Source organism: Taudactylus pleione, unplaced genomic scaffold, assembly GCF_031769625.1.
Source record: "Taudactylus pleione unplaced genomic scaffold, aTauple2 ptg000327l, whole genome shotgun sequence".
Taxonomy (NCBI): domain Eukaryota; kingdom Metazoa; phylum Chordata; class Amphibia; order Anura; family Myobatrachidae; genus Taudactylus; species Taudactylus pleione.
Window position 1 is genome coordinate 7,522,888 of NW_028284728.1, and position 12,117 is coordinate 7,535,004.

General features: G+C 37.1%; 1 protein-coding gene across 1 annotated transcript in view; it reads left to right on the top strand.

Moving 5' to 3' along the window:
• Positions 1–991: 991 nt before the first annotated feature.
• Positions 992–12,117, top strand: part of LOC148509433 (uncharacterized) — a 50,357-nt gene continuing 39,231 nt past the window's right edge. The window contains exons 1-2 of the mRNA XM_088443134.1: positions 992–1,148; positions 5,941–6,075. Of these exons, the coding sequence (XP_088299260.1) occupies positions 1,043–1,148; positions 5,941–6,075 (241 nt within the window). The 5' untranslated portion in view covers positions 992–1,042. The remainder of the gene's footprint in view (positions 1,149–5,940; positions 6,076–12,117) is intronic.

Here is a 12,117-nt window from a genome sequence, read left to right on the forward strand (position 1 = left end):
GAACGAGACCCTACCACAAGGGTCTCATCGCAAGCAGCTTAGCTAGTGGTCTGGTGGCCGGCCAAAAATAAAAAACAGGCTGCCCAGATTCAGAGCGAGTGCTCACAAAGAGCATCCGGCTCTGAATCAGGGCCTCTGTACGCACCTGCAAACAGCGACACTCCCATAACACCCCCATAAGACGGATCCCAGTGCCCAGGAACGGGCAAAACATTTTCCAAGACATTTTGGAGACCGAGCGACTCCCATGCTCCTCAATCGCAACTCCGGCTCTATGTGCCCGCTATCTGGACACATGTGTAGTGCGACTTAAACCCATGCGTAAAAAAGAAAACGTTGCGCCCGACATCAGCAATGCGTGCCACTCAGAAACAACCACCATACCTACAATATATGGTATTAAAATGCACATTCGATTTTAGGCCGAGAGTAATTCCTCATACCCAATTTCACCATACCCAAATCACTCTGTGCATAAGGCGAACCCTGCCTATGAATCGGGATGTTTTGCTGTAAGTGAAATCTGCTGAATTAGCGCAGGCTTCATTTATCAAATACCCGATGTTTGCCCTTTTACTATGCCAACAGCCTACGTCATGGGCATGCCTGTAATGTCCCTTGTAGTTAGACCCTTATTAACATGCGGCCCCCAGACAATGGGGATCTTCAGATATTTTGTGGAACACAGATAGAGCTGAATCGGAAAATCCTCTGCAAAGTTTGTGCACACATCTGGGGGACTCTGTTCAAGCAGTGATAACACACATTTAATGTGTTTGCACAGGCAGAGAATAGACTTCTGACGTTGGCAATCCTATTACCAGGCAGACACAATGCAAACCGGACAAAATAGCCGGGGACTGGTCGCCAAATGTCAGAGATGTGAGTGAGTAAAGTGGAATTTGATTGGGGTCTCAGTCATGGGGGAGAGACGAAGGTCTATAAGAGGGGTCTGCTGCTCACCTACAGCCAGAACCCACCTGACAAGCCTTATCTTAGGGCGCTCCGTGCTAACCTATAGGAACTGTACCCGGGAATAGGGATGGACACATTAGTAATTCTTACTCTAATTACTACAGCTCTGATCTCAACAAACCGACTGGTGAAGTGTTCTCCGCTGGGGCCGGACACTCTGCAACTTAGAGAAGGTACGTGTGGGGCGTGGGCAGGAGCACTGTGTATGTATAGTAGTTCTAACATGTTTGCGGCATGCTGCCATATAGGCGGTCGTACAGTTATTTAAAGTTTTCTTTATATCTTTTAGTTTAGATGATATAGCACTGCCCCAATCCTCAGTCTGCTAAAGCAGTAGTCTCCATTATAATCGTCTGCTAGGTGCAGGAAATGCGACTGAATTTGGTGCCCGCAGTGCTTGGGCACCACTAAGACCAGTGGGTAACTCTTGTTACACACCCACAACACCCCCCCCCACAAAAAAAAACAGTTCTCTTGGGTGCGTTCGCAGTATTGCCGCCCAGAATCGCCCAATTATCGGCCGTAGAGAAATGTCTGAGACGCTTCTGGCTCTGAATGGCAGATTGAGGGCAGTACGGGACGCAGGCGCAGTAGGCGAAACATTGGTACGCGGCGACATTCGGCGCTGCGTGAGACTCACACTGTATACCTGGCTGGACACTCATTACTCAGGTGGCACCACAGAGATCAATATCCAAATAACAAGGGAGACTCAACCCGTCTTCTCTATATACCAAAATGTTGTTATTATGGTTTATTACTATTATTATCTTTTATTTATAAGGTGCCACAAGGGTTCTTCTGTAGCACAGTACCAGGGGATAGTACTGACATCAGCACACTGCAGACTAATAGAGACAGCATATACATACACATATATACCTAACTACAGAGAGTAGCTAGCATAATTATATAGAGGAAATAAAGATAGACAGCAATGCTCATAGGAGCTTACAGTCTATACGATGCTGATGATGACTGAATAAAATAAATAAATAGATAAATAGATATAATATAGATAGACAGATAGATACATACATACATACATACATACATACATACATACATACATACATACATATGAGATAGATGGATAGATAGATAGATAGATAGATAGATAGATAGATAGATAGATGATAAATATAATGTAGATAGACAAATAGACAGACAGAAATATATGAGATAGATAGATAGATAGATAGATAGATAGATAGATAGATAGATAGATAGATAGAAATATATGAGATAGATAGATAGATATGAGATAGATAGATAGATAGATAGATAGATAGATAGATAGATGATAAATATAATGTAGATAGACAGACAGACAGACAGAAATATATGGCATAGATAGATAGATAGATAGATAGATAGATAGATATGAGATAGATAGATAGATAGATATAAATATATTAGATAGATAGATAGATAGATAGATAGATAGATAGATAGATAGATAGATAGATATGAGATAGATAGATATGAGATAGATAGATAGATAGATAGATATGAGATAGATAGATAGATAGAAATATATGAGATAGATAGATAAATAGATAGATGAAATATATATGAGTTAGATAAATGGATAGATAGATATGAGATAGATAGATAGATAGATAGATAGATATGATATAGATATATGACAGATATGAGATAGATAAAAAGATGATAGATAGATGATATATATGATATTAGATAGATAGATAGATAGATAGATAGAAATATATGAGATAGATAGATGAAATATATATGAGGATAGAAATATTTGAGATAGATAGATAAATAGATAGATGAAATATATATGAGTTAGATAAATAGATAGATAGATAAATAGATAGATATGAGATAGATAGATAGATAGATAGATAGTTAGATAGAGGGATAGATATGAGATATATAGATAGATATGAGATAGATAGATAGATAGATAGATGATAAATATAATGTAGATAGACAGACAGACAGACAGACAGACAGAAATATATGGCATAGATAGATAGATAGATAGATAGATAGATAGATAGATAGATATGAGATAGATAGATAGATAGATATGAGATAGATAGATATGAGATAGATAGATAGAAATATATGAGATAGATAGATAGATAGATAGATAGATAGATAGATAGATAGATAGGATAGATAGATATGAGATAGATAGATAGATAGATAGATATGAGATAGATAGATAGATATGAGATAGATAGATAGATAGATAAATAGATAGATAGATAGATATGAGATAGATAGATAGATAGATAGAAATATATGAGATAGATAGATAAATAGATAGATGAAATATATATGAGTTAGATAAATGGATAGATAGATATGAGATAGATAGATATGAGATAGATAGATAGATAGATAGATAGATAGATAGATAGATAGATATGATATAGATATATGACAGATATGAGATAGATAAAAAGATGATAGATAGATGATATATATGATATTAGATAGATAGATAGATAGATAGATAGATAGATAGATAGATAGATAGATAGAAATATATGAGATAGATAGATGAAATATATATGAGGATAGAAATATATGAGATAGATAGATAAATAGATAGATGAAATATATATGAGTTAGATAAATAGATAGATAGATAAATAGATAGATATGAGATAGATAGATAGATAGATAGTTAGATAGAGGGATAGATATGAGATATATAGATAGATATGAGATAGATAGATAGATAGATGATAAATATGATGTAGATAGATAGATAGATAGACAGACAGATAGATAGATAGATAGATAGATAGATAGATAGATAGAAATATATGAGATAGATAGATAGAAATATATGAGATAGATAGATAGAAATATATGAGATAGATAGATAGATAGATAGATAGATATGAGATAGATAGATAGATAGATAGATAAATAGATAAATAGATAGAAATATATGAGATAGATAGATAAATAGATAGATGAAATATATATGAGTTAGATAAATAGATAGATAGAAAGATAGATAAATATATAGATATGAGATAGATAGATAGATAGATAGATAGATAGATAGATAGATATGAGATAGATAGATAGATAGATAGATGGATAGATAGATAGAAAAATAGATAGATATGAGATAGATGGATGGATAGATATGAGATAGATAGATAGATAGATAGATAGATAGATAGATATGAGATAGATAAATAGATAGATAAATAGATAGATATGAAATAGATAGATAGATATGATATGATATAGATATATGACAGATATGAGATAGATAAAAAGATAGATGATAGATAGATGATATATATGATATTAGATAGATAGATAGATAGATAGATAGAAATATATGAGATAGATAGATTAAATATATATGAGAATAGAAATATATGAGATAGATAGATAAATAGATAGATGAAATATATATGAGTTAGATAAATAGATAGATAGATAAATATGAGATAGATAGATAGATAGTTAGATAGAGGGATAGATATGAGATAGATAGATAGATAGATAGATAGATAGATATGAGTTAGATAGATAGATAGTTAGAGGGATAGATATGAGATAGATAGATAGATAGAAATATATGAGATAGATAGATAAATAGATAGATGAAATATATATGAGTTAGATAAATAGATAGATAGATAAATAGATAGATATGAGATAGATAGATAGATAGATAGATAGTTAGATAGAGGGATAGATATGAGATATATAGATAGATATGAGATAGATAGATAGATAGATAGATGATAAATATGATGTAGATAGATAGATAGATAGATAGATAGATAGATAGATAGATAGATAGATAGATAGACAGATAGATAGATAGATAGATAGATAGAAATATATGAGATAGATAGATAGAAATATATGAGATAGATAGATAGAAATATATGAGATAGATAGATAGATAGATAGATAGATAGATAGATATGAGATAGATAGATAGATAGATAAATAGATAAATAGATAGAAATATATGAGATAGATAGATAAATAGATAGATGAAATATATATGAGTTAGATAAATAGATAGATAGAAAGATAGATAAATATATAGATATGAGATAGATAGATAGATAGATAGATAGATATGAGATAGATAGATAGATAGATAGATGGATAGATAGATAGAAAAATAGATAGATATGAGATAGATGGATGGATAGATATGAGATAGATAGATAGATAGATAGATAGATATGAGATAGATAAATAGATAGATAAATAGATAGATATGAAATAGATAGATAGATATGATATGATATAGATATATGACAGATATGAGATAGATAAAAAGATAGATGATAGATAGATGATATATATGATATTAGATAGATAGATAGATAGATAGATAGAAATATATGAGATAGATAGATTAAATATATATGAGAATAGAAATATATGAGATAGATAGATAAATAGATAGATGAAATATATATGAGTTAGATAAATAGATAGATAGATAAATAGATAGATATGAGATAGATAGATAGATAGTTAGATAGAGGGATAGATATGAGATAGATAGATAGATAGATAGATAGATAGATATGAGTTAGATAGATAGATAGTTAGAGGGATAGATATGAGATAGATAGATAGATAGAAATATATGAGATAGATAGATAGATAGATAGATAGATAGATATGAGATAGATAGATAGATAGATAGATAGAAATATATGAGATAGATAGATAGATAGATAGATATGAGATAGATAGATAGATAGATAGATAGATAGATAGATAGATAGATAGATAGATAGATAGATGATAAATATAATGTAGATAGACAGACAGACAGACAGAAATATATTACATAAATAGATAGATAGATAGATAGATAGATATGAGATAGATAGATAGATAGATATGAGATAGATAGATAGATAGATAGATAGATAGATAGATTACAATGCATTTACAGATTTAATCACTATTATTATTGTTCTGTAGAAGACACAGGAGAGACGGATGACGAGCGTCTGGCGATGGAAGAACAGGACGGAATTGTGACATTTTTAGCTTTATTGGAGAAAGCAGAAAAAATTGCCAGTTCCAGGTTTGCAGCTAAAATCACTGGTGTTAAAGGTAAATCTCCCCATTACTTGCTCAGTATTACCATGTACAGTCCCAGTCAGCACTGTTACTGGTGCTTCCCACTAATCCTAGGCACACATGGGCCGATCCTGCACACGTGAAACTTTGGCGCTGGTGTCAGCATGTACAGGCTGACAGGGTACATGCAAGCATTTCTATAGGCTCATCCTCAGACATGATGATGGTGCAGCCAATACCAGCACTTATATATCTCTCTAACATTACTGCTTTGCTGCATCATTGTCTACCCTTTAATATTACCTGTCTGCTGTGACATTTATTGGTGAACTTAGGGCACTATGGGGGATATGTGTCAAAAAATGTGAAAAGATCCTGTTTCTTTTCGCCAGTGTATTTATCGCCATATTTTTGCTTTTTTTATCATCATATGTATCATGTATTTTCACCAAAGATGGAAAAGTGAATTGTGATAATTTTCGCATTTTAGTTTTCGAATTAGATATTGGGAAAACAACTGCATAAATTATTTTTTCATGTTCCGATAAAAAAATAACAACTGCGCATGCTCTGTTTCAGTTTGGACATGCGCAGTGAACGGTAGGTGGCATTCTGCGTGAGTGACGAGCAGAACTCTAGTGGTTCATCAAAATTAAGGAATCTCTTGATACTAGATTTCCCCTTCTCCTGATTTTCCCTACAAAAACTTCTACATTTCTTCTATGGGTCATTATATATATATATACAGTCAGGTGCATAAATATTGGGACATTGACAGAATTTTCATATTTTGGACTTTATTGAAATGAAACAAACAAGATGTGATTTAACTGCAGACTTTCAGATTTAATTTGAGGGTAATTACATCCAAATCAAGTGAACGGTGTAGGAATTACAACGGTTTCTATATGTGCCTCCCACTTTTTAAGGGGCCCAAAGTAATGGGATAAACTAAACAATCCTAAATCTAACTTTCACTTTTTAATACTTTGTTGCAAATCCTTTGCAGGCAATTACAGCCTGAAGTCTGGAACGCATAGACATCACCAGACGCTGAGTTTCATCCCTGGTGATGCTCTGCCAGGCCTCTACTGCAAATGTCTTCAGTTCCTGCTTGTTCTTGGGGCATTTTCCCTTCAGTTTTGTCTTCATCAAGTGAAATGCATGCTCAATCGGATTCAGGTCAGGGGATTGACTTGGCCATTGCATAACATTCCACTTTTTAGCCTTAAAAAACTCTTTGATTGCTTTTGCAGTATGCTTCGGGTCATTGTCCATCTGCACTGTGAAGCGCCGTCCAATGGGTTCTGAAGCATTTAACTGAATAGGAGCATATAATATTGCCCGAAGCACTTCTGAATTCATTCTGCTGCTTTTGTCAGCAGTCACATCATCAATAAATACAAGGGAACCAGTTCCATTGGCAGCCATACATGCCCACGCCATGACACTACCACCACCATGCTTCACTGATGAGGTGGTATGTTTGGGATCATGAGCAGTTCCTTTCCTTCGCCATACTCTTCTCTTCCCATCTCTCTGGTACAAGTTGATCTTTGTCTCATCTGTCCATAGGATGTTGTTCCAGAACTGTAATGGCTTTTTTAGATGTTGTTTGGCAAACTCTAATCTGGTCTTCCTGTTTTTGAGGCTCACCAATGGTTTACATCTTGTGGTGAACCCTCTATATTCACTCTTGTGAATTCTTCTCTTGATTGTTGACTTTGACCTGAAGAGTTTCTTGATTTGGCCAACTGTTGTGAAGGGGTTTTTCTTCACCAGGGAAATAATTCTTCTGTCATCCACCACAGTTGTTTTCCGTGGTCTTCCGGGTCTTTTGGTGTTGCTGAGCTCTCTGGTGCGTTCTTTCTTTTTAAGAATGTTCCAAACAATTGATTTGGCCACACCTAATGTTTTTGCTATCTCTCTGATGGGTTTGTTTTGATTTTTCAGCCTAACGATGGCTTGCTTCACTGATAGTGACAGCTCTTTGGATCTCATATTGAGAGTCGACAGCAACTGATTCCAAATGCAAATGTCACACCTAGAATCAACTCCAGACCTTTTACCTGCTTAATTGATAATGAAATAACGAGGGAATAGCCCACATCTGTCCATGAAATAGCTTTTAAGTTGATAGTCCCATTACTTTTGGCCCCTTAAAAAGTGTGAGGGACATATAGAAACCGTTGTAATTCCTACACCGTTCACCTGATTTGGATGTAATTACCCTCAGATTAAATCTGAAAGTCTGCAGTTAAAGCACATCTTGTTTGTTTCATTTCAAAGCCATTGTGGTGGTGAATAGAGGCCAAAATATGAAAATTCTGTCAATGTCCCAATATTTATGCACCTGACTGTATATATATATATATATATATATACCACAATCCAATGTTGTCTTGATACAGAAACATCCCCGAAACGTTGACCTACAGTATATGACCTGTATGTCAAAGTAAAAGTTACCCGCAGTGGGTCTTTTTTTCACTTGATCCCGAAGTCTCTGAGTGCCGCCTCTGTGAATTGTGGATCATTTGTGGGGGAGCAATACCCCCTAGGAGGGCACCGGAGCCCAGTTACTTACATGGACGAGTGAGTGCCGGGTTTTACTGGATATATATATATATATATATACATACTCATACACAGACATAATATACATATATACACACACACATATATATATATCTATATATATATATATATGTATATACATACACACACTCATATATATATATATATATATATATATATATATAAACACATACATACACACACACACACATATGTGTTTAAGGGCATGATTCAGCATGGAAGCAGTCTAGATCGCTGCTGCGTCTTCGGTGGCAGTGGATCTGAGAATTTATGCTAATACTGCAGTAACTGTCTGTGGTAAAAAGGCGCCCACTGCTGGCTTATTAGATCCATTGCCTGTGTCCATAGACTCAGAATCAGATCCACATCACGACCATTGCGCAGGCCATCGGACATCTAAGCAAACCGTAGGTTGAATGTCCAACGCAACTAAAGCTGTCCAGTCCAGTGAATCCGCATCGGAAGACGCTCCATGCCCCAAAAACGGAGGTGATACGCCTCCGTTTTCAAATCCGCTCCCTGTCTCTGCCGACAAATGCCTGCAGCCTGTCAATTAGACTGCGGCTAACACAACACTGCGACCGGAGCCGCAGCACCAATCGCAGCGCATACTCAGTGTGGCTTCGGCACATGCGCAGAAAACAAATCATTGGTCATTTGCGAAAGAATCGACTCTGACCAGGTCTGAATCAGACTCTAATAGCCTGGTCTCCGCGGTTTTATTGATCTGTAAGTACATGACGCGCACTAAGGGATATAATTCTTGAACTCATTTGCGGAAAATCCTCAAAATGTAAGTATCCCCTGAATGTATTACAGGGGCTTTGCAGCAGATACCGGATATATCTGTTGCAGTTCCCCTGTTTCCGATTGCCAGAGCCACCTTCATTGGTTTCTATGCGGGCTGCCATTTTGTGAGATTTACCAAGCAGAGCTTGGCCCTGTTAGCTAAAGCCATCTTAAGATGGCGTCAGCCATTGTAGCCCATAGGCTGCATATTGCATAATTTACCGGGAGAGGGATCCTCCAGATCCATACTTACCTACTTTCCTGGAAGTTGCAGGAGGCTCCCGAATTTCCAGGAAGAGTGTCCGAAACTCCCGCATCCCTCACACTTTTTATTGAAGTGGGCAAGATGGGGAGAAAATTGCTGGTAATAACAGCTCCATATGGAGTGGGCTGGGCTAAATTACGCAAAAATATAGCCCGGCCCCACCCCCTGAAGTGACCATCTCTGTCTCCTCCCTGGGCTTCTGGAGAGGAGATGTAAAATGTTGAGTAGGTCCCGCAGCATAAAGTAACTTTACACATTGCAGGGATGGGCTCCTCTCGGATGTGAGTCCCTGGATGTGATTTTTAATGTGTTCCTGTGGGGATGTAGTTATCAGACCGGCAGACGGCATGTCACCAGTGTGAATCCCGACGCTGGAAGTCCGACACGGGACCTAAGATAGGCTTCGAAATCCTGACGCACCTCTGCAGTTATAACACTGTGTACCTGTCACACAATCGGCAGAAGAAACTTGCAATGTGGAGTAATTATGTATGCTGGTAAACATTTACTACACGCGGAATTATTGCATTGGACCAACTAGAGACTATTAACCATTGACTAGTTAGCATTGGCTCATATCTATTATCCCTACACAGAGTGAGTAAAATGCGTAAAGCGTATCACTCAGTGATATCTACCACTGCAATATGTGCACCACTTGCACATGTTTTATGTTTCATGCTGTGTATATGTCGTATACCGATTTTTTTATATTTCTATCATTCCAAATAAACTCTTCATATATATTTGCAGATTGAGCACGACTCTTCCTTTATATATTGGATTTATTTTCACAGAATTTTGTACAATTATCATAGGGCTATGGTATGCGCTTAGTGTCCCCCCTTTTTTTCCTATATGCACTTTATCAAGGGTTAGTAGTGCCCTTATCACACAAAGCTGCTACCATTTTAGCCAGACCATAGCAGTTTAGCGCATCCCCCTCCCTATTTTTTACACCACTGGCAGGGGGTTAGGGTTAGACACTCAGGGTCTGATTCAGAGCCGGACGCTATTTGCGCTTGCTCGTTCTGATAAAGGGGGTGGCTATTTAAATTAACTGTTCGCTCTTTGCGGTCTGTTGACGCCTCTATGTCTGAACGAGCGAACAAAACATGCGGTCGTAATTTGGAAAAATACGCCCCCTGGCCGCTCGTATCATACGTCATGTCCGCTATTTAATAGATTAATCGAGTACATCGAACAGCGTCTGAACTGCTCGCTATTCTTGTGGTAGCTGTTTCCTACCGCAATCATGCGAGCAGTTCTGACTATAAAACAACCAAGTGACGTGGTCTTTGACGCTGCTTTATTAATTATGCACACCCATAAAACGCCCGTTTTGACCTTTAGGTACGCCTGCGTTCTGATCTCCACTCCCCGTTTTCAAGCACCTTCCCCTGTTACCACCCACAAACGCCTCCTCCTGTCACTCAAAATAGCAGGCATTCGCTATTTAGCGAGCACACAATTTTCGGCCGCACTGACTGGTTCGCGCATGCGTATTACAATCCGTACGCATGCACAGATGTGCGAACATCGCTCGGAACGAACGAGCGGCCGCTTACGAGCGGCTCTGAATGAAGCCCTAAGTGGGGAGGGTTAGGTTTAGGCACGAAGGGGGGAGACTTAGTTTTAGGCACTAACAGAGAGGGTTAGGGCTAGGGTGCGGGGTGGGGAGGGTTAAGGTTAGGCTACAAGAAGGAAGGGTTAGGGGGAGAAGGGGGGAGGGTAGGTATACTTACCCAACCCCTGACGGCATACCAACCATCGGGATGCAGCTGTCAGCATTTTCACTGGAGACACCACGACAGCCGGCATTATATACCCATTCCGTTCTTGTGGTACAGAGTTTCTTATTGTTGTAAGTATCAGTGATAAGAAATTATAATTCATTTATCAGGTTTAAAACCCAATAAATAGCCCCTAAGTACATTAAGCTGCATAGAGGCACTTCTAGTGCTCTCTTAAAGGCAATGATAAATTGCAAAGTTGTGTTGTCTACACTCTATCAGGCATTGATTTCCAATACCACACACCAGCTGGTCAAAACATTTTTATTCTCTATACACTTTACCCCATGTTTCCCTCCAGTTATGAAATAAGTATTTATGCTTAACGTATTTGATTTCAGACTAATGTTAGTGAAAGCTACTTTACTGCAGTGATAAAGTAATCAACACAAAGTAAATATTATAAGCTTAGAAAAATGGCCAAGGATGGCATTAAGATGTGCCACCCGGTGGTCAAACAACTTTGATAAATGGTACAAAGTTTAAATGAAATGGTGAAGCAATAACCTTTCATTAAAGCACATCATAATGACAGGAGTGGTGTAGATTTAGTCAGTAATATATGTTATTTATTCTAGCAAGTTGATGTACCATCACTGTCAAAGGTAGCCCTGTGGGTAAAAGTGTGGC